Source organism: Mauremys reevesii, linkage group 4 (genome assembly GCF_016161935.1).
Source record: "Mauremys reevesii isolate NIE-2019 linkage group 4, ASM1616193v1, whole genome shotgun sequence".
NCBI classification, from domain to species: Eukaryota; Metazoa; Chordata; order Testudines; family Geoemydidae; genus Mauremys; species Mauremys reevesii.
The window spans coordinates 151,186,326-151,211,530 of NC_052626.1; the positions used below are offsets into that span (position 1 = coordinate 151,186,326).

The 25,205-nt window shown below is 59.8% G+C and overlaps 1 protein-coding gene and 1 gene segment (V, D, J or C); one reads left to right on the top strand and one right to left on the bottom strand.

Moving 5' to 3' along the window:
• Positions 1-11,511: 11,511 nt before the first annotated feature.
• On the top strand, positions 11,512-14,022 carry LOC120405270. The segment is given in 3 exon segments: positions 11,512-12,394; positions 12,995-13,099; positions 13,501-14,022. Coding segments are annotated over 3 exon segments (432 nt in total).
• Positions 14,023-19,402: 5,380 nt separating this feature from the next.
• On the bottom strand, positions 19,403-22,614 carry LOC120404698. Its single transcript, XM_039537617.1, has 3 exons — positions 22,514-22,614; positions 21,068-21,406; positions 19,403-19,836 (listed from the first exon to the last, which is right to left on the bottom strand). Exons 1-3 carry the CDS (start codon positions 22,557-22,559, stop codon positions 19,616-19,618), a joined length of 606 nt encoding a protein of 201 aa, XP_039393551.1. The 5' UTR covers positions 22,560-22,614; the 3' UTR covers positions 19,403-19,615.
• Between the last annotated feature and the right edge of the window lie 2,591 nt (positions 22,615-25,205).

A 25,205-nucleotide genomic window follows, 5' to 3' on the forward strand; every position in this document is an offset into this window, starting at 1 on the left:
TATTGTTTCTTTAAACAATCAAACACAGCAAGCAGCAAATATTTGGCCACACACTTCTGAAACCCCAAACCATGTTCAGGTTTTGGCAGACTAATTTCAGCTTTTCAATTAAAAAAACCACAACACATTTTGAAGGAAAGCTGACATTGTCCGTGATTTTGTTCTGCTTTTTAAAAAACCCCAGTTTTCGATCCAGAAACAGTTTTGACGGAAAATATTTGTCCAACCCTTTTAATGAGCTTTATGCCTTTTAGCACTAGCTGATACTGAGAACCAGTGATACCTTGTAAAGAAGTTTTCTCAAAACTGGGTTTGTGCCGAGATGCAGAAGGTTTATTTTTCCCAGGGGTGCCCCTGGGGGGGAGCAAGTGGGACAATTTGCACCGCCTCCACGAGAATATAGTATTGTATAGTATTGCAATTTTTTTTATGGAAGGGGCCCCCGAAATTGCTTTGCCCCGGGCCCCCTGACTCCTCTGGGCGGCCCTGCACACAACATCCCTTACACCGAGTAACCCCCACAGCTCCCACACCCCACACAACACCCCACTGACCCCATCACCATTCCTGGGGGGACCCAGCCCCTCAGACCCATGGGGATTCACCCCCAGCCCATCAGAAGGGGTTACGGGGGTGGGGGGGCTGGGCCCTTCCCCTGGCTGATCCGGCTCGGTGAGTGTCTGGGTGTCATGGGATCAGTAACTGTAAACTCCTATCTCCTGTGATCCATGGAAAGTGAAAGGGAACTCGCTGGGGGCCCTGCCAGCCACAGTGACGATGTGGGGACGGAGGGCAGGGACCATGGGGCTGGGGGGGTCTCCTCGTCCCTCTTCTCTTCCTCGGGGTGGCCGGTAAGTACAGACCCCAGTGTCCTGGGGCAGGGCAGGGCCCCGGGGCTCCCAGCAGAGTAAAGTCCTGGGGATGGGGCCTGGGTACAGGGGGGTCAGTCACTGCCCAGCTCTGCCCGGCCTCAGCCGCAGGGTCTGCCCTGAGCCCGTGCGAATGCCCCAGAGTGTGACAGGAGCCGGGGAGGGACCGGGGGAGCCGCGGGGGATCCCGGGACAGGAGAGGGGGGTCGGGGTCTGAGCGAAGAGATGGGCACACTGAGCTCTCAGACAGGGCACCGGGGACCTGCTGCCACCCAATATCTCGGTGTCTGTCAGGGCACAACGTCTGAGCGGTGACCCGGCCGGTCACCTCCGGACCTTGCCCTGGGGAAAGGAGCTTGGGAACAGCCAGGCCGGAGCATCCCAGCGCCTCTCTCGGCTGGGTCCTGCCTCCCACAGCAGCTGGCCCCGATATTGGGACAGGAACATCCACGGACTAACCTGCCCCCAGAGGAGCCCCCCCCCCATGACTGCTCCGTGTGGGGCTGGCTCAGGCCCAGAAGGAAGCAGGGGGGTTAGAGCCCTTCTGCTGGGTCCCCCTGTGCCGCAGCCCAGCAGGGAGCGCGCGTGTGGACGGGACGGGGGGGGGGGGCAGGGGAGACAGGTGTTTATTACGCTGTGTCGTCTAACCCGGCCCTGCCCCAGCTCTGTGCCCCATCCCTGCCCCAGTGGGGTGAGCCGGGCTAGTGCCGACAGGGCCACGGTCAGAGATCGCTCGAGGGGTGTGAACAGGGCTGGAGCGAATGTGGGAAGAAGCCCAGAGCTATTAGCTAAACCTCCCTTTGCTGCATTGTCCTAGCTCGGAGGGACCCTGTGTGGGACAATTTGGGAAGGAGAAGGGGGGGGGTGTCTAGTAACTGATACACCCAGAGGAGCCAGCACCAGCCAGCACCTGCCCCAGGTACCCACCATCTCCCGTCCCTGCTGGACCAGATCCCATCACTGGCTCGTCCATCCCCAGGCAGCGACCTCCCCGCCCCGCACGGCCCAGCCCTGCACAGAGCCCCAGAGCCTGATTTTCTCTCTCCCTGTGCAGGTTCCCGGCTGCAGCTAGTCACAGATCCCTCCTCCCGGGCCCTGCTGGGCTCTGGGGCGCTGCTGAAATGTCGGTTCAACGTCGGGGGGCCGGTCGATCTGAGCTCCCTGCGGGTTCAGTGGTATCTGTTTGAGGAGAGGATCGCGCAGTACGACCAGGCCAGGGTTGAATCCGAGATCAGAGGGAGCCTGTCGGAGCAGGAGTTGAAGACGGGGGATGCCTCTCTCTTGCTATCCAGTGTGACGGTGTCGGATATGGGCCTGTATAAATGTGTCGTTGGTTACGGTACGGAGCAGCTGCAGGGAGAGACGACCCTCCGTGTGCTCGGTAAGGACAGGAGACGAGCTCGGACGTTCCCTGGCTGGGAACTCGGGACTGGCTGGTGCTGGGTTGGTCCCACAATCCAGCAGGTGGAGGAGGGGGTGTCACGGAGTGTGGGGGAGTCAGGGCCCTGCACCCCCGTCTTCCTGCGATTCACCATGACTCTCAGCCAGCCAGGAAAGCAGAAGGCTTATTAGACGACAGGACTCAGGCCCAAGCAGGGCTTGTAGGTACAACCAGGACCCCTCAGCCAGGTCCCTCTGGGGGGCAGGGAGCTTAGACCCCAGACTGGAGGTTCCTGCCTCTTCCCAGCCAGCCCAAACTGAAACCCAAACCCCTCCAGCCAGCTCCCCCCTCCTTCTCCCCTCTCCCTTTGTCCAGTTTCCCGGCAAAGGTGTCGCCTCGCCCCACCCCCCTGCCTGGCTCAGGTCACAGGCTCAGGTACCGTCCTTCCCCTAAAGTCACCCCCTGCCCTCCCCTCCCCCATGCAGACAGTATCAGTAAAACTAAATGACATTCCCAGGTCAGTCTGCCCCACTCCCTGCTGCGTCACATGGGGTGAGGACTTGTCCACACAGGGTTGCGCCAGTTTAACTACAGGCGTGAATTGAAACCGAGTCCAGTAACCCAGCACAACCCCGCAGTGGACGCTGTTTCTGGCGGCTGTGACTGGAGTACAGCCGTTCAGGGTGAGCTGGTCAGTGTCGGGTGTAAGGGAAAGCGAAACAGCGAAAGTTAAACCAGTGACAGGGTGTGTGGACGGGGCAGGTGAGGATGCGAACACTGGCCCGGGCAGCGGAGGCAGTGACGGGTTTCACACACAGCCGCTCTCCCACCTGAAGGTGTGACAGTGACGCTGGCACAGCAGGTGCCAGCTCATGCCAGGGTCCCCGTGTCTCAGCTGAACACTGGCAGAGACGGAGCTGGGATCGGCCTGGCTCACCTGTGGGTCAATATTGCTGGGACCGTGAGTCCAGACCGGTCAGCAGCTGTGTCACCTCGTGCCCTGCACCCTGGGGTGCCTCCCAGTGCTTCCTGCTGCAGCTCCCACCTGGGGCTCCTGAGAGCCAGACCAACAGCCTGCAGGTATCTGTGTGTAGCCACAGCCCTGGGCCGGCAGCCCTGACCCCGCAGCCTGTCAGCAAACCCCAGCCACGCTCTGGCTTCCACCAGACGTGGTTACTGACAACGCGCTCCCTGTCCCAGACGTTCCCCCAAGAGTCCGTGTTCTGCACGGTCCAGCCCTCTCCTGGGCAGTCCAGACAGCTCAGGCCGTTACCCTCTGCAGGGATCAGACTACAACAGTCTGCGGCCGGGCAGGGAATTACCCCAGCAATTCACAGCCCTGGATTCGTTTTAACTAGAGAGTGAACAAGTTTATTTAACTGCAGCGAGAGAGATGTTAAGTGAGCACAAGTCTGAGGCGCTAAAGTCAGAAATGGCTACAGGAGAAATGAAGATAAAACGTTTTCTGAACGTAACGAACTAGACTCGGTTCAAGGTGAGGTTCTCCCCACAGGCTCCTGGTAACTCAGCTGCCCAAATTCCCAGGCCAGGATCTGCCTCAACGTCCAAAGACTGTTTCTTTTGTCTGCTTAGGTCAGACAGAGAGAGCTGGGTAGGGAGAGAGCTTGGGGTGTTTGTGCCCCTCACGTGTATAGTTCAGTCACACTTTGAAATGCACTTTCCTGAGGGTCACTCCTGGTTAAAGTCAGACAGTGAAGAAGGTGCCGTGTTGGGGGCGGGGGAGGGGCTGCAACCTGTTTCTTCTCACCTCTGTTTGCAGATTTTCCTTGTCTCTGGCTTCCCCCTCGCGCTGTCTGAGGCCCCTGTTTACAACGTATATGTAAGTGGAGGTAAACTCACAGTCCTTTGTCAAAGCCCTGCCTGTCCAGGCCTGTGTAACCGGCAGTGGCGGATTAATGATTTTGCCGTCCCTAGGCCCTGAAATAATTGCTGCCCCAGTGGCTGGCTCCATATGAACTTGTTTTAGTTTTTTTAGTTTTAGTCCGTATAGCGCAATTTTGGTTATAGCGCAGGACCGCGCATGGAGCCAAACACCGCGTTCAAGCTGGGGTCCGGTTTTATATCAAATATTTATTTTTTATTTTATGTAGATACAATGAAAGAAATAAAAGTATTTAAATAGCAAGTAATTACATTTGTTTATGTCTACACCTTTGAGTGGCAAACGTATTAATTAATTCTGTATAATCCAGAGTAGTTGTTAGATCCTTTTCAATTGTCAGGAGAGAAAGGGAGTTTAATTTTTCTTCACTGAGAATAGTTTTTCACCCTTTTTAATGCCGAAAATGATCGTTCAAATTGGGGGAGACGGTTGGGAGATGTCCAGGCACTCTCCACGCCAAATTTAAACATTGAGAGGGAGGATAAGAACGGATATAGCCAGAGGGAGGGGTTTGGAGGTAATGAAGAGGGGGGGATGGATACTAGACCAATAGGTCATACTGGTGGTACTGTGTCCCTACCAAATTGGGTAACAAAGGTGAGAGAAGCCAAACAGCAAAAATTAGGATGTTTGTTCACCAATGCGAGAAGCCTAGGTAACAAAATGGAGGAATTGGAGCTCCTGGTCTGAGAATTGTAACCGGATATCGTAGGAATAACCGAAACATGGTGGAACGGTAGCCATGACTGGAGTACAGGTATGGAAGGGTATGTGCTGTTTAGGAAAGACCGAAACAAAGGTAAAGGTGGGGGAGTAGCATTGTATGTCAATAATGAGGTGAAATGTAATGAAATAACTAGTAATGGAATGGATAATACGGAGTCTGTTTGGGCAATGGTCACATTGGGGAAGAAAACTACTAGAGCCTCCCCTGGGATAGTGATTGGGGTGTGCTATAGACCGCCAGGATCTAGCCTGGATATGGATAGAGAACTCTTTAATGTTTTTAAGGAGGTAAATACTAATAGGAACTGTATGATCATGGGAGACTTTAACTTCCGACCTGGATATAGATTGGGGAACAAATGCTAGTAATAATAATAGGGCTCAGCTTTTCCTAGACGTGATAGCTGATGAATTCCTTCATCAAGTAGTTGCTGAACCGACGAGGGGGGATGCCATTTTAGATTTGGTTTTGGTGAGTAGTGAGGACCTTGTTGAGGAAATGGTTGTAGGGGACAACCTTGGCTCGAGTGATCATGAGCTAATTCGGTTCAAAATAAATGGGAGGATAATCAATAGTGCATCTGAGACTAAGGTTTACGATTTCAAAAGGGCTAACTTTACTAAATTAAGGCGACTAGTTAGGGAAGTGGATTGGACTAACATATTTAGGGATCTAAAGGCGGAAGACGCCTGGGATTATTTCAGGTTGAAGTTGCAGGAGCTGTCAGAGGCCTGTATCCCGAGAAAGGGAAAACGGTCCTTAGGTAGCAGTTTTAGACCGAGCTGGATGAGCAAGCGTCTCAGAGGGGTGATTAAGAAAAAACAGAAAGCGTACAGGGAGTGGAAGATGGGAGAGATCAGCAAAGAAACCTACCTTATCGAGGTCAGGGGGTGTAGGGATGCAGTGAGAAAAGCCAAAAGCCGGGTAGAGATGGACCTTGCGAAGGGAATTAAAACCAATAGCAAACGGTTTTTTAGCCATATAAATAGGAAGAAAACCAAGAAAGAAGAAGTGGGACCGCTTAAAACTGTAAACGGAGTGGAGATTAAGGATAAGCTAGGCATGCACAATATCTAAACGAATATTTTGCCTCGGTCTTTAATGAGGCTAATGAAGGGCTTAGGAATAGTGGCAGAGTGACTGATGGGAATGAAGGTGCGGGGTTGGAAATTACAGTATCCGAGGTAGAAACCAAACTTGAACAGCTTAACGGTAGTAAATCAGGCGGCCCGGATAATCTTCATCCTAGAATATTAAAGGAATTGGCGAGTGAAATTGCAAGCCCGTTAGCGATAATTTTTAATGAATCTCTAAACTCGGGGGTTGTACCGTTTGACTGGAGATTAGCTAATATAGTTCCTATTTTCAAGAAGGGGAAAAAAAGTGACCTGGGTAACTACAGGCCTGTTAGTTTAACATCTGTAGTATGTAAAGTCATGGAAAAAATATTAAAAGAGAGAGTAGTTACGGACCTTGAGGTCAATGGCAATTGGGACAAATTACAACATGGTTTTACGAAAGGTAGATCGTGCCAAACCAACCTGATCTCCTTCTTTGAGAAAGTAACAGATTTTTTAGACAAGGGAAATGCGGTGGATCTAATATATCTTGATTTCAGTAAGGCATTTGATACGGTACCGCATGAAGAATTACTGGTTAAATTGGAAAAGATGGGGATCGAAATGAAAATCCAGAGGTGGATAAGGAACTGGTTAAAGGGGAGACTGCAGCGGGTCGTATTGAAAGGTGATCTGTCGGGTTGGAGGGAGGTTACCAGTGGAGTTCCTCAAGGTTCGGTTTGGGGTCCGATCTTATTCAATCTATTTATCGCTGACCTTGGAACCAAAAGTAGGAGTGGGCTGATAAAGTTTGCAGATGACACGAAGCTGGGAGGTATTGCCAATTCGGAGAAGGATCGGGATATCCTCCAGGGAGATTTGGATGACCTTGTAAACTGGAGTATTAGTAATAGGATGAAATTCAATAGTGAGAAGTGTAAGGTTATGCATTTAGGGATGACTAACAGGAATTTTAGTTATAAGCTGGGGACGCACCAGTTGGAAGTAACGGAAGAGGAGAAGGACCTCGGAGTCCTGGTTGATCGCAGGATGACTATGAGTCGGCAATGTGATGTGGTCATTAAAAAAGCTAATGCGGTCTTGGGATGCATTAGGCGAGGTATTTCTAGTAGAGATAAGGAGGTGCTAGTCCCGTTATACAAGGCGTTGGTGAGACCTCATTTGGAGTACTGTGTGCAGTTTTGGTCTCCCATGTTTAAGAAGGATGAATTCAAACTGGAACGGGTACAAAGAAGGGCCACTAGAATGATCCGAGGAATGGAAAGCCTGTCGTATGAAAGGAGACTTGAGGAGCTCGGTTTGTTTTCCTTAACCAAAAGAAGGTTGAGAGGAGATATGATTGCTCTCTTTAAATATATCAGAGGGATAAATACCAGGGAGGGAGAGGAATTATTTCAGCTCAGTTCTAATGTGGACACGAGAACAAATGGATATAAATTGGCAGTCGGGAAGTTTAGGCTTGAAATTAGACGAAGGTTTCTAACCATCAGGGGAGTGAAATTCTGGAACAGCCTACCAAGGGAAACAGTGGGGGCGAAGGACCTCTCTGGCTTTAAGATTAAGCTTGATAAGTTTATGGAGGGAACGGTTTGATAGGAGAACGTGATTTAGTCAATAGATCAATAATGTGCGACCACTGGTAATTAGTACCGAGGGTCAATGTTGGGATATTGAAAGTATTTTTCCTGAGTGTCTGGCTGGAGAGTCTTGCCCGCATGCTCGGGGTTCAGCTGATCGCCATATTTGGGGTCGGGAAGGAATTTTCCTCCAGGGTAGATTGGCAGTGGCCCTGGAGGTTTTTCGCCTTCCTCTGCAGCATGGGGCAGGGGTCGCTTGCTGGAGGATTATCTGCTCCTTGAAGTCTTTAAATCAGGATTTGGGGACTTCAACAGCTGAGTCAAGGGAAAGAATTAGTTCAGGAGTGGGTGGATCGGCTTATGTGGCCTGCATCTTGCAGGAGGTCAGACTAGATGATCATAATGGTCCGAAATGATGGAGTTAAGCTGAGATAATGCCCGGTGTAGACAGCGCTAGGTCAACGGACAAATTCTTCTCTCCACCTAGCGACCACCTCTAGGGGAGGTGGGTTAACTACAGCGATGGGAGAACCCCGCCCATCGGCACAGGTACTGCCAACAGTACAGTGCAACTGCGGTTCTTGGCTCTGTGTATGCAGCAGGTCAGACGAGATGATCATAATGGTCCCCACACACACACACACTCCACAGGCCCCTGGCTGGGGGCAGAACAAGACTCTAATTCTGCCTGACAAAATACTGAATGACTGTTATTGGGACATGAGTACTGTGACACTGGATACCTTGGGGGAGTGTCCTGTAACCCCCATACTCCTCAGTTGTATATACTGGTGATCTCACCTAGAAAGCAGCCTTGTGCGGTATCGGGGAAAGGTGATGATCTGCTGAGAGTCATTTCTCTATCCATAGATGTGTGTCGTTAGTGCATGTGAAGTTATGAGATTGTGTTGTGTGGCTGGCACTGAAACATGCTGTAAGTTGGGGAATCGCCCAGGTATCAGCTCCCCAGAGGCAACAGCAAGGAAAGTAACCGACGCCCGGGTGGGTGTCGAACAACCATCACCAGCCATTGTGCAGCAAGGGAGCCAGGCTGCAGTGACTCCCCTGCATGAGGCCTCACCAGGGGAATTGCTCCGCCTGGCCTGGGGACTCAGCAACGCCCCAGACAGGCCTGGACTCCTGTGTCCCAAGCTGTGATGAACTGGGGCTGTTCTTAATGTTTCCTCTGAATACATTTCATAGAATATCAGGGTTGGAAGGGACCTCAGGAGGTATTTAGTCCAACCCCCCCCAATCCTGTGTGGGTTCCTCAGTTTCTGGCCAACACTCTGTCTCCTGGCAACTAATGGCCAGGCCCTTCCCCCCTGCAAGGGGATGCTAAAGTTGGGGGAGAACAAGGAGGTCAGGTGACCTCCTGGCCCGGGAAAGGGGCTGAGCAGAGGGGGAGGGGCTGGGGGGGTCAGTTTGGGGCTGGCTATGGACGGGAAGTGAGTGCAGACGTGGGGGTCTGGCTCACTGGACCCCAGAATGGACCCGGCTGAGGGGTCCGGTTCTCTGTACCTACAAACTCTGTGTTAGACCCTGTTCCTGTCATCGAATAAACCTCTGTGTCACTGGCTGGCTGAGAGTCACGTCTGACTGCGCGGGGGGGGGGGGGGGCAGGACCCTGTGGCCCCCCCAGGACCCCGCCGGGGGGACTCGCTGTGGGAAGCACACGGAGGGGCAGAGGATGCTGAATGCTCCAAGGAGAGACCCAGGAGGTGAAGCCGTGGGAGCTTCTTGCCCTGCAGACAGGCTGCTCCAAGGGGGAGGAGGCTCCCAGAGTCCTGCCTGGCTTGGTGGGGAGCAGTTCCAGAGCGGGAGCTGATGGGGGGGGTCTGTCCATGGGTGCTCCAGCCCCGGAGCACCCACAGAGTCAGCGCCTCTGCCTCTCGTTCCTTCTTGTGGCCCCCCCAGCTCTTCTAGTCTCAGCTCCAAGTCCAGGCCACTGTCGGGGAATCCGGTCGTGAAGCCCCCCTGCTGGCTGGGGGCGTGAGTCTTGGGCATGCCTGGCTGCCGCTCCAGCTGCTCCCAGACACTTCGGGAGCCTCATTTGGGTCAGGACCCTGCTCCTGAGATCAATCCTCCTCCTCCAGCTGCACAATCAGCTCTGCCCTGATGCACCTTCCAGTGCGCAGCCCTCTCCCCGGCACAGGTCTGCAATGTCTTTCCTACAGACGGCTCTAGGCCATCTCTGTGCTCTTCCCTCTAACTCTCCGTTCTTTCACTGCTCCCTGTCGCTTCCTGCTGGACGCTCCTGGTGGCCTCAGCAGCCAACCATCCATGGGTGCAGTTATCCCACTGCTGGCACCAGCTCTGGAGAGTCCCAGTCTCGGTGCTCCAGCACCGCTCTGAATGAAGTCAGGCAGGAGTCCAGTGCAGCGGGTCTCCCCTCAGGGCACACTCTCACCAGGGCAAGGAGCCTCCTTGTCTTCAGAGCTTCCTGGATCTGTCCTGGGAGCATTCAGCCCCCTGTTTACACCATGAGCTTCCTACAGTGAGAGTCCACCTGTCTGGGGCACCTGGGGAGCCTACATGCCCCCAAAGGGCCCTGCCCCCCAACTCCGCAGTCAGCCGTGACTCCCAGCCAGCGTGTGTCACAGAGGGGTTATTAGTCGTCCGGAACGCAGCATGGAACAGGGCTTGTTAGCACAGAAATTAGGAACATTCGGCAAAGTCCATCTTGGGGGGATCCGGAGCCCAGGGCCGTGGGCTTCCCCGCACACCCCAGTCCCACACCAGGAGACTGACCCCCTTCCAGCAGCCCAGCTGCCCTGCCTCCGGGCTCTGTCTCTTTCCTGGGCAAACCTGTCACCTGGTCTCTTCGATCTCCATCACCTCCGGCTGGCTCCTTGCAGAGGATGGGCCCAGCCATCAGTTGCCAGGATACAGAGTGTCAGACGTTCTCTGTGCCCAGGCTGCCAGTCGAAGTCACGCCTGCCCGCTAGGGGTCTCTGCAGCGATCACAAACCCTTGTCCCACCACCAGATACTTGAGTAACACACAGGGGAAACTGAGGCACACACAGTCTTCCAACAGAACATTAAGACCATTCCCACCTCATCAGAGATGTGCACCACTGACACAAGGGCCGTAGCATGGATGTGCCAAAGCAATTGAATTACTGTGCTAGCTGTTCACTGATGTAATTTAGGTCACGTTAATTTTACAGTGTAGACTTATCCTCAGAAAATATCTGACGGCCGCGCCGGCATGTAACCAAACCGTCCTGTGAACCACGGAGCACAGTGAATCTCCGAGGTCCTGTGGACGCTGGTGTCACCGGGGTTTCCTCCCTCTGTTCCCGTCCCTTTGCCTGTCGGTCCCAGGCCAGGGCAGAGCTGCTGGGTCTCCAAAGCCAGTTCTTAGCCCAACCTCCTGGCACCTGGCTCCACTGTCCTCCCGCAGAGCCCCGCTGGGTTCACCCGCTCTGCCGGCTGGAATTTCCCAGGGGCAGGTGTCAGCTGTTCAGTCCTCACTGCTCCCTTTGTCTTTGTGACCCTCCGGATTCAGCCAGTCGCGTAATGACCCATTTGTTCCCCCCAGCCAGTTATGTGACACAAACCCCTCAGGTCTCCTGCTCTGCCCCCGGAGCAGCTTTTTACCCTGCTGTGCCCACTGGGTACAATGCACCGTACCCAGGGAAACTGAGGCACGCACTGGGCTCATACAAATAGTACAGAAAATTCCCACTTTGGCACAGAGGCACAAACGATCAGAGCTGATTAACTAGGGCAGGGGTGGCACTTTCAGAAGGGCTGGGCCGAGTCTTCATTTGTTCACTCTGATTGAAGGTTCCGCAGGCCGGTCGTACATGTTAACGTTCTTAGGTCTCTTGTCTATAATATAGAACTAAGCTAGTGTTGTATGGAAAGTAAATAAGGGTTTTAAAATGTTGAAGAAGCGTCATTTAAATTTAAATTAAAATGCAGAGGCCAGGACCCGGGCAGTGTGAGTGCCACTGAAAATCGCTCACGTGCCGGCTTTGGCACGCGTGCCATAGGTCGCCTACCCCTGCACTAGGGAATAACCGACATAGGCCTGGCCAGAGTTCCCCAAAGCTCAGGTCAGATCCACACTCTGGGACGGCAGCTCCCGAGACCGTCACTGAAACCTCGTTCCCATCCTGCTGCCTCCTGGCAGCCGCTGCCTGGCGGAAGCCCCAGGACATTCCTACAGCAGAATGACCCACCCTGCCCCACGTCCTGCCCGGCTCTGGGGTGCTGCAGCTGGGCAGCCAACTGCTGTCAGGGGCGAGAGACCTGGAACATCCAGCAGCTCCCTGGCGTTTGTGGGGCAGAGCCAGCAGCAGGCGGGGAGCAGGGGGGAGCTGTCGATCTCAGACTGATCACTGCAGAGAAGGAGCTACGGGGCAGGAACAGCTCCCGCCCGATCTCCTACAGGGCAGGATCGGTCGCAGGCCACACAAATGTGTCCTTGGCCCAGCCAGGCAAACGGGCCTTTTGCTCCGGCAGGATCCCGGGGAGCTCAGACCGACCAGGGCAGTTTGACTCTCGGTGCATCAGATTCCAACTCTGCTTCTCTCCCTTATTTCCAGCCGCTCCGAGGATCTTCATCCCCACGCGATCAGGAATGAGACTCAGAGAGAGCTCCTTCCCCTGCCACGTGTGGGGCTTCTACCCCCGGGACATCATCATCACCTGGCTGAGAGACGGGCGGGTTCGGACTGAATCCACATATTCTCCCCTGCAGAGGAACCCGGACGGGACCTTTAACCTCACCCTGACCTACAGCTTCACCCCCATGGACTGGGACAGAGGCAGCATCTTAACCTGCCGTGTCAGCCACGCGGCTCTGCCCCAGCCCCTGCAGGAGGAGTTCGCCCTGATAATCGCATGTAAGAGTCTGGGCTGGGGGCTGGTTCCCTTGGGGCCCCCTCACCCCGATCAGTCACTGCTCAGGGGAGACTCTTCCCGCGTCACACCCCAGTCTCCAGCTCCCACCAGAGGGGAGATTCCTGGGGCCGTGGGACGGGAGAGTGAGCTAGAGAGGGGGCCGAACGCACAAGAGCAGAGAAAATTGGAGGGGAGGAGGGGAGGTGCTGGAGCCCTCTGGGCTGGTGCAGTGGGGCCGGAGCCCTCAGGGCTGTAGGGGGCCAGTATCTGGGGGCTGGAGCCCTCAGCACTACAGAGGGCCAGTGCAGTAGGATCTTTAGTGGGGTTAAGGGGAATTTTGTCTCCCTTCCCGCAGGAAGTGGCTGGCGCTGCTGACAGAGGCTGCGCGTTGAGGTGAGGCAGCTTTATCAGCTCCCCCTGCCGGCTCCGCTCTGCTCCTGCCCGAGGCTTGCAGGGTGGGGGGACAGCACGGCCCCCACCCCAAAATTACTGCCACGTTAAACAGTGCACAGGCCGTGTCCCCCCCACCTCCCCTTCCCGTTCCGCTGCTCCTGGCTCTGGTGCTGGTAACGCCGCCTAACGCTTTCTCTCTCATGGCGCAGGGTGGACAGGTGACATAGTCGCACTTGTCTCAGGGATCCTTCTCCTCGTCACTTTCCTGTTGCTGTGTGCATGCCGGGTCTATAGAGGGAAGAGCTACCAGACAGGTAAAAACCGTCAGTCCCATTGTCACGCGGGGCAGGGGAGGGGGGGCTACGTGTCCTCAGAGTTAGCTCAGAGTCTGGGTAGGGTTGAGGTGACAGTGACATAGCCTGGGTCACCCCCAGGGCCTGTGGGGGGCTGGAGTGCCCTGTAAGGTGGGAAACTGAGGCACACATCCACCCAATTTAGGCTTAATCAATTTTTCACCTTTATAGATTTTCAGACAGAATCGTTATTTATAGTTTCTGACCATGTGCGTCTGGTAGATAAACTAGCTCAGACGGACGGGCAGGGGCCCAAGTGCCGGAGCAGCGGGAAGCTCTCCACTTCCTGAGGGTCGTCTCAGTCTCTGGAGGGTCTTCTCCAGATTGTGCCCGTGTTCACTTGTCTTTTTGTTCCTTTCCAGTTGTGACGTTCCCCTCTGTTGCTATCCGGACCAGTGATCTATGGGGCCACTCCAACGCTTGACTCTGGGAGCCAGCCTGACTCTGCTCCGCTGGGAGAACCCCCCACTCCTGGGCTGGTCACTCACAGCCTCTGGCGGGTGAGCTGCTCCTTGGATTGTGCAACCGAACGACACTAGCCAGAGAATGCGACAAGAGCCTTATCCAATGCAACCGCAAAGGAGGGGTCTTAAAACAGGCAGACCACCAACGTAACTGCCAAAGCAGGAAAAACCTAATATGGAAAATATTAGGCTAGCTTGCTTGTTTTGCACACGTAATTCCAAATAAGGCAAAATATATTGAGTGATATTTTGTGGTTTTAGCCTTTATAAGCTTGATGAAATTTGTAATGGGGAGGGGCAGCTAACCCTTGTATGGGTACATGCTGTTTCTCCCTGCATGCATGAAAGGAGCCTCAGGCTGTGGCTACACGTAGCACTTCAAAGCGCTGCCGTGGTAGTGCTGCCGCGGCAGCGCTTTGAAGCGCTAAGTGTAGTCCAAGCGCCAGCGCTGGGAGAGAGCTCTCCCAGCGCTGTCCGTACTCCACCTCCCTGTGGGGAATAACGGACAGCGCTGGGAGCCGCACTCCCAGCTCTGGGGCTTTGACCACACTGGCGCTTTGCAGCGCCGCAATTTGCAGCCCTGGAGAGGGTGTGTTTTCACACCCTGCTGCAGCGCTGCAAATTTGTAAGTGTAGCCAAGCCCTCAGTCTGTCTGATCTAAAATCAACCGTGTGGTCAATTTTCCACAACACTCCATAGAAATCAGTGGGCGCAGTTCGGCCTCCTGCCTGAGCCGAGTCCTGCTTCCTCTCTCAAAGGGATCTCTGTACTGTATGCGGGGCGGGGGTGTTGGTGACACATGCAGAGACATCACGATGACACCGAATGACACGGCCTGAGCCACGCCAGCAAGGGAATAGGCCAGGGATGGCGCAGCCAGCCCCACACCAGCAAAGGGGGGCGCAACCAGCGACACATCAGCAAAGGAGCGGGCGGGAGACAACACAGCCGACGAGGACACAGCCAGCGAACTGGCAGAGGGTGGCCCAGGCGGTGCCAGGCCAGCAATCGGTGTGGCAGGAGACAGGGTCACCAGCACCACCCCAGTGACTAAAGTGGCACCAGATGCCGTGGTCAGCGCCCCACCAGCTGGGGGCCCGGAGCCCAATGCTGAGGCCAGTGCCACACACAGGGGAGATGGTGCAGACAGGGCCGAGCGGGTGGAAGAATTTGGGGCAGACGGGATGGCAGGTGCCTTTGCAGGCAGCTCCGAGCAGACAGCGTAGCCAGGGCTGTGCCAGCTGCCCACCAGGGGTGGTCGTGTGGCCATTGCTGCCCTGCTGGGGAGCTGGGGCATGAGGCGGCCGATGGCGTGTGTCATAAATATAGAGGGAAGGGTAGTCACCTCTCTGTATGCAGTGGCATAAAATCCCTCCTTGGCAGCTGAACTGAATCGCCTCACCCGTAAGGGGTTAAACAGTCAATAACCTGGTTGGCACCTGACCAGAAGGACCAATGAGGAAAGAAGATACTTCCAAATCTGGGGGGGGAAGGTTTTGTTTGTTGTTCCCTCTCTGGACGGAGGGAGAAGCCAGGCAGGTACAACCTCTCCTGAAAATATACCTGGACTCTTCCATCTAAAACCACAGAAACTGTAAGTAGGGCAAGGAAATGCGTTAGGTTATCTTTTGTTTTGGCTTGTGAATTTTCCTATGCTACAGAGGTAGATTTATTCCTGTTTTTGTAACTGTGACGCTGAGTCCTCTGTGTTTTAAATCTTTTTCTTTACCCTGTAAAGTTACCTTCCAGCCTGATTTTGCAGGTGTGATTCTTTTACTTTTTCTTTATAAATAAAGTTCTTTTAAGAACCTGATTGATTTCAGTGTCCTGAAGACAACGGGGCTGGTCTGTGCTGACGTTGCTAAGGTGATTGGTTGGTAGTTTATTCTCAAGCCTCCCCAGGAAAAGGGGGTGAAGGGGCTTTGGGGAATATTTTCTGGTCTAGAGAACAGGGGGGCATTATTCCCTGTGGGCGTGGAGGCCCAGGGGGTCCAGAGCGAGGGGACTCCCTGCGGGGCCCACGGCAGAGACAGACGTGCTGAGGCTCAGAGGGGTGCGGCTCCAGGAGGTGGAGGGGCCTGACCCTGGGAGAGGGTGGCCCCCCGAGAAGGGCTGTTGCACTGAAAGGGGCACCCCCCCCACGGACCGCACGGGGCCACGAGTGGACACAATCTGAGAGTCCGTGACACAGGACAAAGGAGGTTGCCAGTCATGAGAGAACCCCAGTTTATGACCTGAGCTATCAGCTGGAACTAACAAGGTCTGTTCCAGTGGAAAGGATCGGGCCCAGACTAGGAAGGAGTCTAGTCTGTGAAACAGGCTTATTGGAACATCTCTGAGGTGAGTGTACCTTGAAGCCCACCCACTGCTAACGGATACCCCAACCCCCCAGCCTAAGGGGAGGATCTACAGGACCTCAGAAACCCACTCATTTCGGGGGACAACTAATACAAGAACAGGGACAGGAGTGCGGTCAGAGGGTCAGCAGAAGGGAGCCTGACGGGGACACCGAGCAGAGAACCCCGGACAGCGCCCACTGCTCCTCGAAGGTGTCAAGGGAGCCAGCGGACGCCGCCCAGAGGAACTCCGCCCGGATACGTGAACGGACAGAGGATCGGAAACAAGCCCCACAGTCGCAGGAGTCTCCATTGGCCAACCGCCTCTCCCTGGTCGCGTAGATGGCCATCTTAGCCAGGGCGAGGAGGAGGTTGACCAGGAGGTCCCCTGACTTCATGGGGCCACGGATAGGGAGTGCATTGGGAAGGAGGTGAGGGGAAAAGTGCAGCCAGAAACGCAAGAGGATATTGGTGAGGAGCCGGTATAGGGGCTGCAGCCTGGCGCACTCTATGTAAACGTGCGCCAGGGTCTCCTCACGCCGCAGAAGGGGCAGGTGTCCGGGACAGGGGTGAACCGCACCAGGTACATGCCCGTGCTCACGGCCCCGTGGAGGAGCCGCCAACCGATATCCCCGACGGGCCTCGGGACCAGGGTGGAGTAGAGGCTGGCCCACCGGGGCTCCTCACCCTCCAGAGGTGGCAGGAGGTCCCACCTCTTGGTGTCGGGGCGGGACGCGCTGAGGGTGAGTGTAGCGGGGCGGTAACCTCGCTCCTGCCCCGAAGGCCTTAGCAACAGCCCTGGGCGAGGGCCGTGGCAGGGCAAAGCAGCGAGCCCGGGCAGGTTGGGGAACCAGCCACACCTGGGCCGCAGCTGGCCCTAATGAGAGGGCAGGGGGCCAGGAGCAGTCAGTCTCGCTCTGTCTCTCGCGGGACAAGGGCCTGGCGGTGGGGACGCTGAACAGGGCACCTGAGGGGAGCAGGGCTGGGGAACAGGGCAAGGGGGCTGGGGAGCCCCTGCCCAGAAAAGCCCCAGGCTGCGGCCTTGTCAAAGGCCAGAGAGGTGCTGGGGGCAGCCCAGGGTAGGCAGAGGCAGCCGGTCCTAGCCCCCTTGCCGGTGATGAGTGGCGTGTACGCTGCAGTCTGCCCCAGGGAGCGGGGGCGAGAGGAGACTGGCAGTAGCCTGACACTGCGGCGAGGTGGGGCTGGGGGGGGGCTCCCCGGGGAGGGGAGCCCCAGAGACTGGGGGGTGCTGCGAGGGGGCAGCACCCAAGGGAAAGGGGCACCGGGGTCCGGGAGGGACACGGGGGCCAGCGGCAGGCGAGAGACCGGCCGGCAGAGGGCTCTCCGGAGGCTGGCGAGCCAATTCCCAGGACGTCCAGCAGGAGGCGCCGCAGCGGTGAGTCCTCGCCTCGTTACGGTGAGATTTACCTGGAATCGGTTTCTTAGGCTCAGACCTGAGAGTTTTGTTTTGTTTTGCTGTGTGACCTACTTTGCTGTGGCTGTTATTACTGGGAACCACTTCAGTCCTACTTTTTATAATGATTTACTACCGGGGAGGGGGAGCGAACAGCTGTGCCTGGCTCTCTGTCAGTGTTACAGGCAGTGGACAATTCACGTTATACAGAGTAAAAGGGATTGATGGGGGGTTTGGATCCCGTTGGGAGCTGGGTGTCTGGGTGCTGGAGGCAGGTGACCTGCTGGGCAGTTTTTGGTTAAAGCCTGCAGCTTTGGGGGCGTGGATCAGGCCTGGGTCGGGTTGCAGCAGGCGGGCGTGTCTGGCTCCACAAGGCAGGTTCTGGAGTCCCAGGCTGGCAGGGAAAATGGGCTCAGAGGTAATCCCAGCACGTCAGGTGACAGTCCCAAGGGGTCTCTGTGACCAACCTGTGACGGGGAGACCCCACAGAGACTCCCACGTTCTCCCTGGCCTGCTCTGTCCACACCCCCGTCTGTCAAGCCCCCTCCCAGCCAGGTAAGGGGCAGCAGCTCCCCCACCCCAGTGGGCACAGGGGGCTGTGGGTCTCTGGGGGCTCCCACAGGCGGCCCTGCCCAGGGCAGGGTGCAAAAGGGGTGTGTGCGGTCCCTGCCCAGTGCCCCCTGCACTTGGTGGAGAGGGAGAGGAGCATTCGGGGAACTCCCCCAGGGAGCAGAGGGGGTGTCCCCTGAGGCCCAGTGCCGTCATTCTGGCCCCGTCTCCGTGGGGCGTGCGGCATTTCCTCCCTCCTGCGCTGTGGGGCAAAGCACACGCTGGCTGCCCAGGCACCACCGCCGAGGTCTGTGTTGGCTTCAGGGTGACGGGACGTCCCAGTTTGGCCGGGACGGCCCTTTTGCAAGCCCTGCCCCCGTCGTCCTGACTTCTGGCAGAAGGGGGCACTCGTCCCGTTTGCTCTGGCCAATGTGCTCAGCTGGGACAAAGGCCCAGTTTTGTCAAAAACGTGGGGTGTGGAGGAACATGCCGGGGCCGGGGGCAACACCAGCTGCATGGGGGGATGGGAGGCGGCTCCGGCTAGCCCCACGCGGTGCCCTGGTTTCCCTTTGGGTCACCCTAGCTACAGCCCCTCATGCTGGGCAACGGCTCGGCCGTGCTCCGGCCTGTACCCGGCGTACCTGCCTCTGCTCACCCCGACGCCACCGCCCGGCACCTCCTTCCCTAGCAGGTGGGGGACCCAGTGCCGCCGGGGGGCTCTGGGCCAGGCAGACCCAGCGTGGGCTTCAGTGCAGCCCGAAACCTGCCCACCCTGGCAGGGGCCACTCTGGGACGGGGCCCAGTGGGGAATTGGGGGTGAAGCCCAGGGCAAATGACTGTGGGGAGAAGAATCGGACCCGTCCCTGCACCCCCCACAGGGACTGGAGCCACTGGGGATAAGGACACGTGGCTGCCGATTGGCAGCAGGACACAGGGTGCGGGACGAGCATTTTATTCATTATCCGTGCGCTGCAGCTGGCACCACACTGGGAGCTGATCCCCTGCCGCGCAACCCCCCCCAACACGCTGAACAACAGCCCCTCCATGGGTGCCCCCCCACCCCCGCTGTCCCCGCCGAGCTCGCTACCCGGGGTCTCCCAGCGGCGCAGCCAGCAGAGCAGGCAAATAGACCCCCCATGGGCACCCAGCCGTCAGCCCCTGTACCCAGCCGGCCTTCCCCATCTGACACCCTGCCCCTGGCGGCCCCAGCGGTTCGACACATCCCAGAGCCCGTAGGGGAGACAGGGCCTGTGTCCCCATTTCCGTGCAGGATCCCGAGCCCCCTAATTTGCTATCACACCCTGCAGAAGCGAAGCCGTTGCTGTGACGTGGGTGTCCCCGGGGATCCCGGCCCCGTTGCTGTGACGTGGGTGTCCCCGTCGGTCCCCGGGGACCCCGGCCCCGTTGCTGTGATGTGGGTGTCCCCGTCGGTCCCCGGGGACCCCGGCCCCGTTGCTGTGATGTGGGTGTCCCCGTCGGTCCCCGGGGACGGTGTCCCGTCGGTCCCCGGGGACCCCGGCCCCGTTGCTGTGATGTGGGTGTCCCCGTCGGTCCCCGGGGATCCCGGCCCCGTTGCTGTGATGTGGGTGTCCCCGTCGGTCCCCGGGGATCCCGGCCCCGTTGCTGTGATGTGGGTGTCCCCGTCGGTCCCCGGGGATCTCAGCCCCATGGCTGCGGGAGCTGTGTCGGGGGCGCTGGGCGGACGACCGAGGGCTCACGCCTGTGCCGTCTGGTTGGCGCTCTCAGCCTGTGCCCGGGCTGGGCTCTCCTCGGCCTCCGGGCTGCCCAGACACGCCTTCACCGCGGCAGCCAGCCGGGCCAGGTGCCGCTGCAGCTCGCTGGCCGAGCGCATGCAGCCCCCGATCACCTCCTCCAGCTGCCGCAGCCGTGGGGCGCCCCCGCCCAGGGGGCAGGCGTCGGGGGGCACCGTCGGGTCTGCAACAACAGTACAGCACCGCGTCAGGGTCGCTGCGGGATCCCAGCCCCATGGCAGCCTGCCCCACTCCAGCCATGGCCTCACCCCATGGGGCGGTGATGGGGGAGCGGGGTGGGGCACTGGCAAGGCAGGTGGGTGCAGGCAGTATGAGGAGTGGGGCAGGTCAGTGCCCCCCAGCATGGGGCGCTATGGGGGCAGAACTGGCCGTGCGGCAGGTCGCTTCCCCCCAGCTGGGGGCACTGCGGGGGCAGGAGAACTGGCCGTGCGGGTGGGTCGCTGCCCCCAGCAGGGGGCACTGCGGGGGCAGGAGAACTGGCCGTGCGGGTGGGTCGCTGCCCCCCAGCAGGGGGCGCTGTGGGGCAGGAGGACAGGCCGTGTGGCGGGTCGCTGCCCCCAGAAGGGGGCGCTGTGGGGGCAGGAGAACTGGCCGTGCGGGTGGGTCGCTGCCCCCCAGCAGGGGGCGCTGCAGGGGCAGGAGGACAGGCCGTGTGGGCGGGTGGGTGCCCCCCAGCAGGGGGCGCTGTGGGGGCAGAACTGGCTGTGCGGGTGGGTCGCTGCCCCCCAGCAGGGGGCGCTGCAGGGGCAGGAGAACTGGCCGTGCAGGTGGGTCGCTGCCCCCCAGCAGGGGGCGCTGCGGGGGCAGGAGAACTGGCCGTGCGGGTGGGTCGCTGCCCCCCAGCAGGGGGCGCTGCGGGGGCAGGAGAACTGGCCGTGGAGGTGGGTGCCCCCCAGCAGGGGGCGCTGCAGGGGCAGGAGAACTAGCCGTGCGGGCAGGTGGGTGCCCCCCAGCAGGGGGCGTTGTGGGGGCAGGAGAACTGGCTGTGCGGGCAGGTGGGTGCCCCCCAGCAGGGGGCGATGTGGGGGCAGGAGAACTGGCCGTGCGGGTGGGTCACTGCCCCCCAGCAGGGGGCGCTGTGGGGGCAGGAGAACTGGCCGTGTGGCAGGTCACTGCCCCCCAGCAGGGGGCGCTGCGGGGGCAGGAGAACTGGCTGTGCGGGCAGGTGGGTGCCCCCCAGCAGGGGGCGCTGCAGGGGCAGGAGAACTGGCCGTGCGGGCAGGTGGGTGCCCCCCAGCAGGGGGCGCTGCGGGGGCAGGAGAACTGGCCGTGCAGGTGGGTGCCCCCCAGCAGGGGGCGCTGCGGGGGCAGGAGAACTGGCCGTGTGGCAGGTTGCTGCCCCCCAGCAGGGGGCGCTGCCGCTGCTCTGCCCCGCCCCCCCCCCCCGTGCTCACCTGCCACGTGCAGGGTGAGGCTGCCCTGGGCCTGGTCGGGCGGGTAGAGGATGTAGCAGGTCCACTCCCCGCTGTCGCTGGCGGTGACGCGCTGCAGCACCAGCGAGACGTTCCCGGTCCTCACCTCGTCCTCGGCCAGGCTGAGCCCCGCCCGCGCCGCCCGCACCGCCCCGGCGAACTCCAGCACCGTGCGCCCCTCGTGCCGCCAGCGCACCTGCAGCTGCTCCAGCTCCAGCTCCAGGGGCGGGTAGTCGGCCCCGACGAGGCACTCCAGCACCACGCGCTGCCCGGGGCGCGCCCGCACCGGCGAGGGGCCCACCGACACCTGCAGCCAGGCCGCTGCGGGGAGAGGGGCAGGGTCACCCCCGCCGGGGCTGGTCTGCCATGGGCCCGCCAGCCGGGTGCCCCGTTCTCCCCCAGCATCCTCTGGGGCGGGTGGGGGGTGCCCCGTTCTCCCCCAGCATCCTCTGGGGTGTAGGGCCTGGTTCACTTCCAGCATCCTCTGAGGTGGGGGGGGGGGGGTGGCCCATTCACTCCCAGCATCCTCTGGGGGGGTAGGGCCCGGTTCACTCCCAGCATCCTCTGGGGCGGGGGGGCCTCTCCTGGGGTGGGGTTGTCCCTGCTCCGTGCAGGACAGTTTCCACCACCCCCAAAGCTTTGGATGGGCCTTGAATCTCCCCAGGCCGGGCCATTCTCCAGCCCCCTAGCCCTGCCCCCCAGCTCTGTCGGGGTCCCCACACCCTGCCCTGGGGTGATGGGGGGAACTGCCTTGCCCTCCCCCTGTGGGGAAGTAGGGCCAGCTCTCATTTCCCCCCCCCCCCCGAGCTGGCTCCTGGCCCCCCTCGCTCTCCCTGCCTGTCTTGGGCAGATCCAGGGGGAACCCCTGGACAGCGAGGGGCCAGTCTTGGGGAGACCCAGGGGCAGTGAGAGGCTGGTCTCAGGGAGGTCACAGGGGAACCCTGGGGCAGTGGGGGTCCAGTTTCGGGGAGACCCTGGGGCAGCGAGGGGCCCGTCTTGGGGAGGTCACAGGGGAACCCCCAGGGGCAGCGAGGGGCCAGTTTCAGGGAGACCCCGGGGCAGCGAGGGGCCGGTCTCGGGGAGACCCCGGGGCAGCAAGGGGCCCATCTCGGGAAGACCCTGGGGCAGCGAGGGGCCGGTTTCAGGGAGACCCCGGGGCAGCGAGGGGCCGGTCTCGGGGAGACCCCGGGGCAGCGAGGGGCCAGTTTCAGGGAGACCCCGGGGCAGCGAGGGGCCCGTCTCAGGGAGGTCACAGGGGAACACTGGGGCAGCGAGGGGCCAGTTTCAGGGAGACCCCGGGGCAGCGAGGGGCCAGTTTCGGGGAGACCCCGGGGCAGCGAGGGGCTGGTCTCGGGGAGACCCCGGGGCAGCGAGGGGCCCGTCTCGGGGAGACCCGGGGGCCTGCGGCGGGACAGGCCCCGTACTCACCAGCTGCCACGCAGCACAGGGCCAGCACGGCCCCGCGCAGACACATCTCCGGGGGTGCGCGCAGGGGGGCAGGAGGCACCGTCTCTGCACCGGCAGTGCCAGGGCCGCGCTGATAAAGGGCCAGCCGTGTGGCAGGGCCCCGATAAGCCCCGAACGTGGCCAGGAGCCCCCTGATTGGCTGGGACGTCCCGTCCCATCCCCCCCAGGCACTTCGGCGCCGTCTGCCCGGGTTGTTTTTATCCTGGGGCAGCCGGTGACCTCGTGGGGCCGGGACCCAGGGACCCCCAGGACCCCCGTGTAGGGCTGTCCCAGCCGGGCCTGGGGGGCGGGTCCCTGCCCCAGCCCGGCTCTGGGTCGCCGTGGGGACCCTAGCCTGGGGGTGTTTCACCCCCCACCCGGCTCTGGGCTCCGCCCCCCTGGGGTCACAGTCACCCCTTCCCGGGGGCAGCGCTGCCCGAGCCCACCCAGGCCTCAGCCAATGCCCCGGACACGGGACACCCCCTCCTCCCTCCCGGCAGCGTCCCAGCAGGGAGAGGGGCCGGACCCTGCACCCCCTGGGATGGGGCAGCCCCTGTTCCCCTCCCGGGAGGCCTGTCCCACCGCCCCAGGCGCAGAGAGTGTGGGGCCGGGATGGGGGCCCAGCTGCGGGGTTCACCCCCCCACACACATTAGAGACGAGGACACAGACCAAGCATCACCCGCGGTTTTATTCAGACAACAGCTCACAACCTGCGTCCCAGTGCCGCCCCGTGGGGCCACCCCACCCCACCCCATGTCCCCTCATGCCCCTGTCCCCCCAACAGCCCTTCAACCCCCCAGCCACAGAACGTGCCCCCCAAACCCATATACCCCCCTCAGGCCCCATTTACTCCTCCTCCCCAAACTCCAGAACTCAAACCCGCCCCCCCACTCCCTCCCACGCTGTCTGCTCAGCCCCACTTTAACTCCCTCCCCAAAATCCTTTCACCCCCACTCTCAACCAGCCCCCCGTCCTGCCCCCATGAACTCCCCACCCAGCCCTGCCCTTCCCTGCTGACCCCCAACAATCTACTCACCCCAGCCCCAAACCTCTCTGCCCCCAACAGCCCCAGCCCTGCCCCTCAGTCCCCAGTGCTCCAAATCTCCCCCCCAGCCCCCTCCCCAAACGTCCTCCTCAGCCTTAAACTTTCCCTTCAACCTCCCTACGGTGCCCAGCCCTCCACCCCCTCATCCCCATGTGTCCCTCGGCTGCACCAAACAACCCCTCCTGCCCCAAACCCGTCTGTGATGGGTTGGGCCCCCCGTTGTGGGGAGCCAGGGGATGTGCCGGGGTCCCCCCGAGCCCGCTGGCCCTGCCAGCCTGGGGTCCCTGGCACTGGGCTGCTGTGTCAGGCCCTCAACCCCCTTCCCAGCACAGGCCAGGCCAGGCCAGGCCCAGCTGCAGACACAGACTGAACCCGGCTCTGTGTAGGCGGATTCAGCTGGGGGCTGCCGGGGTCCTGTTCTGGCCCCGGAGCAGGGGCAGGGGAACGGCTGTTTGGGGCGGCTCTGGGGCCAGACGGGCCTGGCCTAGCCCACTTACAAGGCCCTAGTGGGGACAGGCGCGGGGCCGGGGCCTCGGGGAAGGGGGCGGGCGCAAGGGGGCTCGGGTTTGTGCAGTTAGAAAGTTGGCAGCCCTACGGGGCCCCCACCCTGGGCTGGGGGGTGTTTTAAACGTTGCCAGGCCGCTTACAGTGAGCGGGTTTGGGGCTGGGTTTGTTTAATGCTGGGCATGATTCAGCTGCAGCCGGCGCACTGAGATCTGCCTGGCCTGGCTGGCTCGGCCTTTGCCTTTCACTTTCGGTTTGGGATTTCACTCACTGTCGGCACTTCGGCTGGCTCGGAGCTGGAGGGGGAGTGGGGGGGGGCCGATCCCGGTGTGTCTGGGGGTCTGCACGGCACCCAACATGATGGGGGCCCCTATCCTGATCTGGAGGGGTGTCTGTGCAGACCCCGGTATGATGGGGGCCCTGACCCCTGATCAGGGGGGGTCTGCACAGACCCCGGTATGATGGGGGCCCCGACCCCTGATCTGGGGGGGGGTGTTTGTGCAGACCCCGGTATGATGGGGGCCCTGACCCCTGATCAGGGGGGTCTGCTCAGCACCAGGTGTGCCGGGGGCCCTGATCTCGGCAGTCGCTGCAAGGTGCTGCTGTAACACAGACAATAATAGTCGTGTTGGTAACAGCGTTTGGACTCAGGATTTAACTCCCACACGGGCTGGGGCAGCTGTTTAAACACAACTCAGCAGAAATCAGCTTCCCTCCTAAACTGGCCACACGGTCCTGCTTCTGCTTTCGCTGGAGATCGGACATTTCTACCCAGGCTTTGGTGTCGGGCCTGGTGCTGCCTGTTCTCCTCCGTGGCTTCCCTCAGCCCCGTTCCTCTCCGGGTTTGGCTTTGGGGCAGTTCTGCGGACACGGGGACGCAGGCTCTGGACCGGGCCTTGAGGCGAGGGATTTGCAGCCTGGGAACGTCTCAGGTGGGACAGAAGCGAAGGCCTTTGATTAATTCCCGAGGGACTCGTTTACAGACCTCGGTGCCCCAAAGAACGTTGCAGAATCGTCCCTTCCACGCCAGCAAAGGCGAATCGGCCGCAGCCCGAGCTGGAGGGAGGGAGCGAGAGGGACCATCCGAAGGACATGCTGGGCGTTAGACGGTCCGAGACACAGAG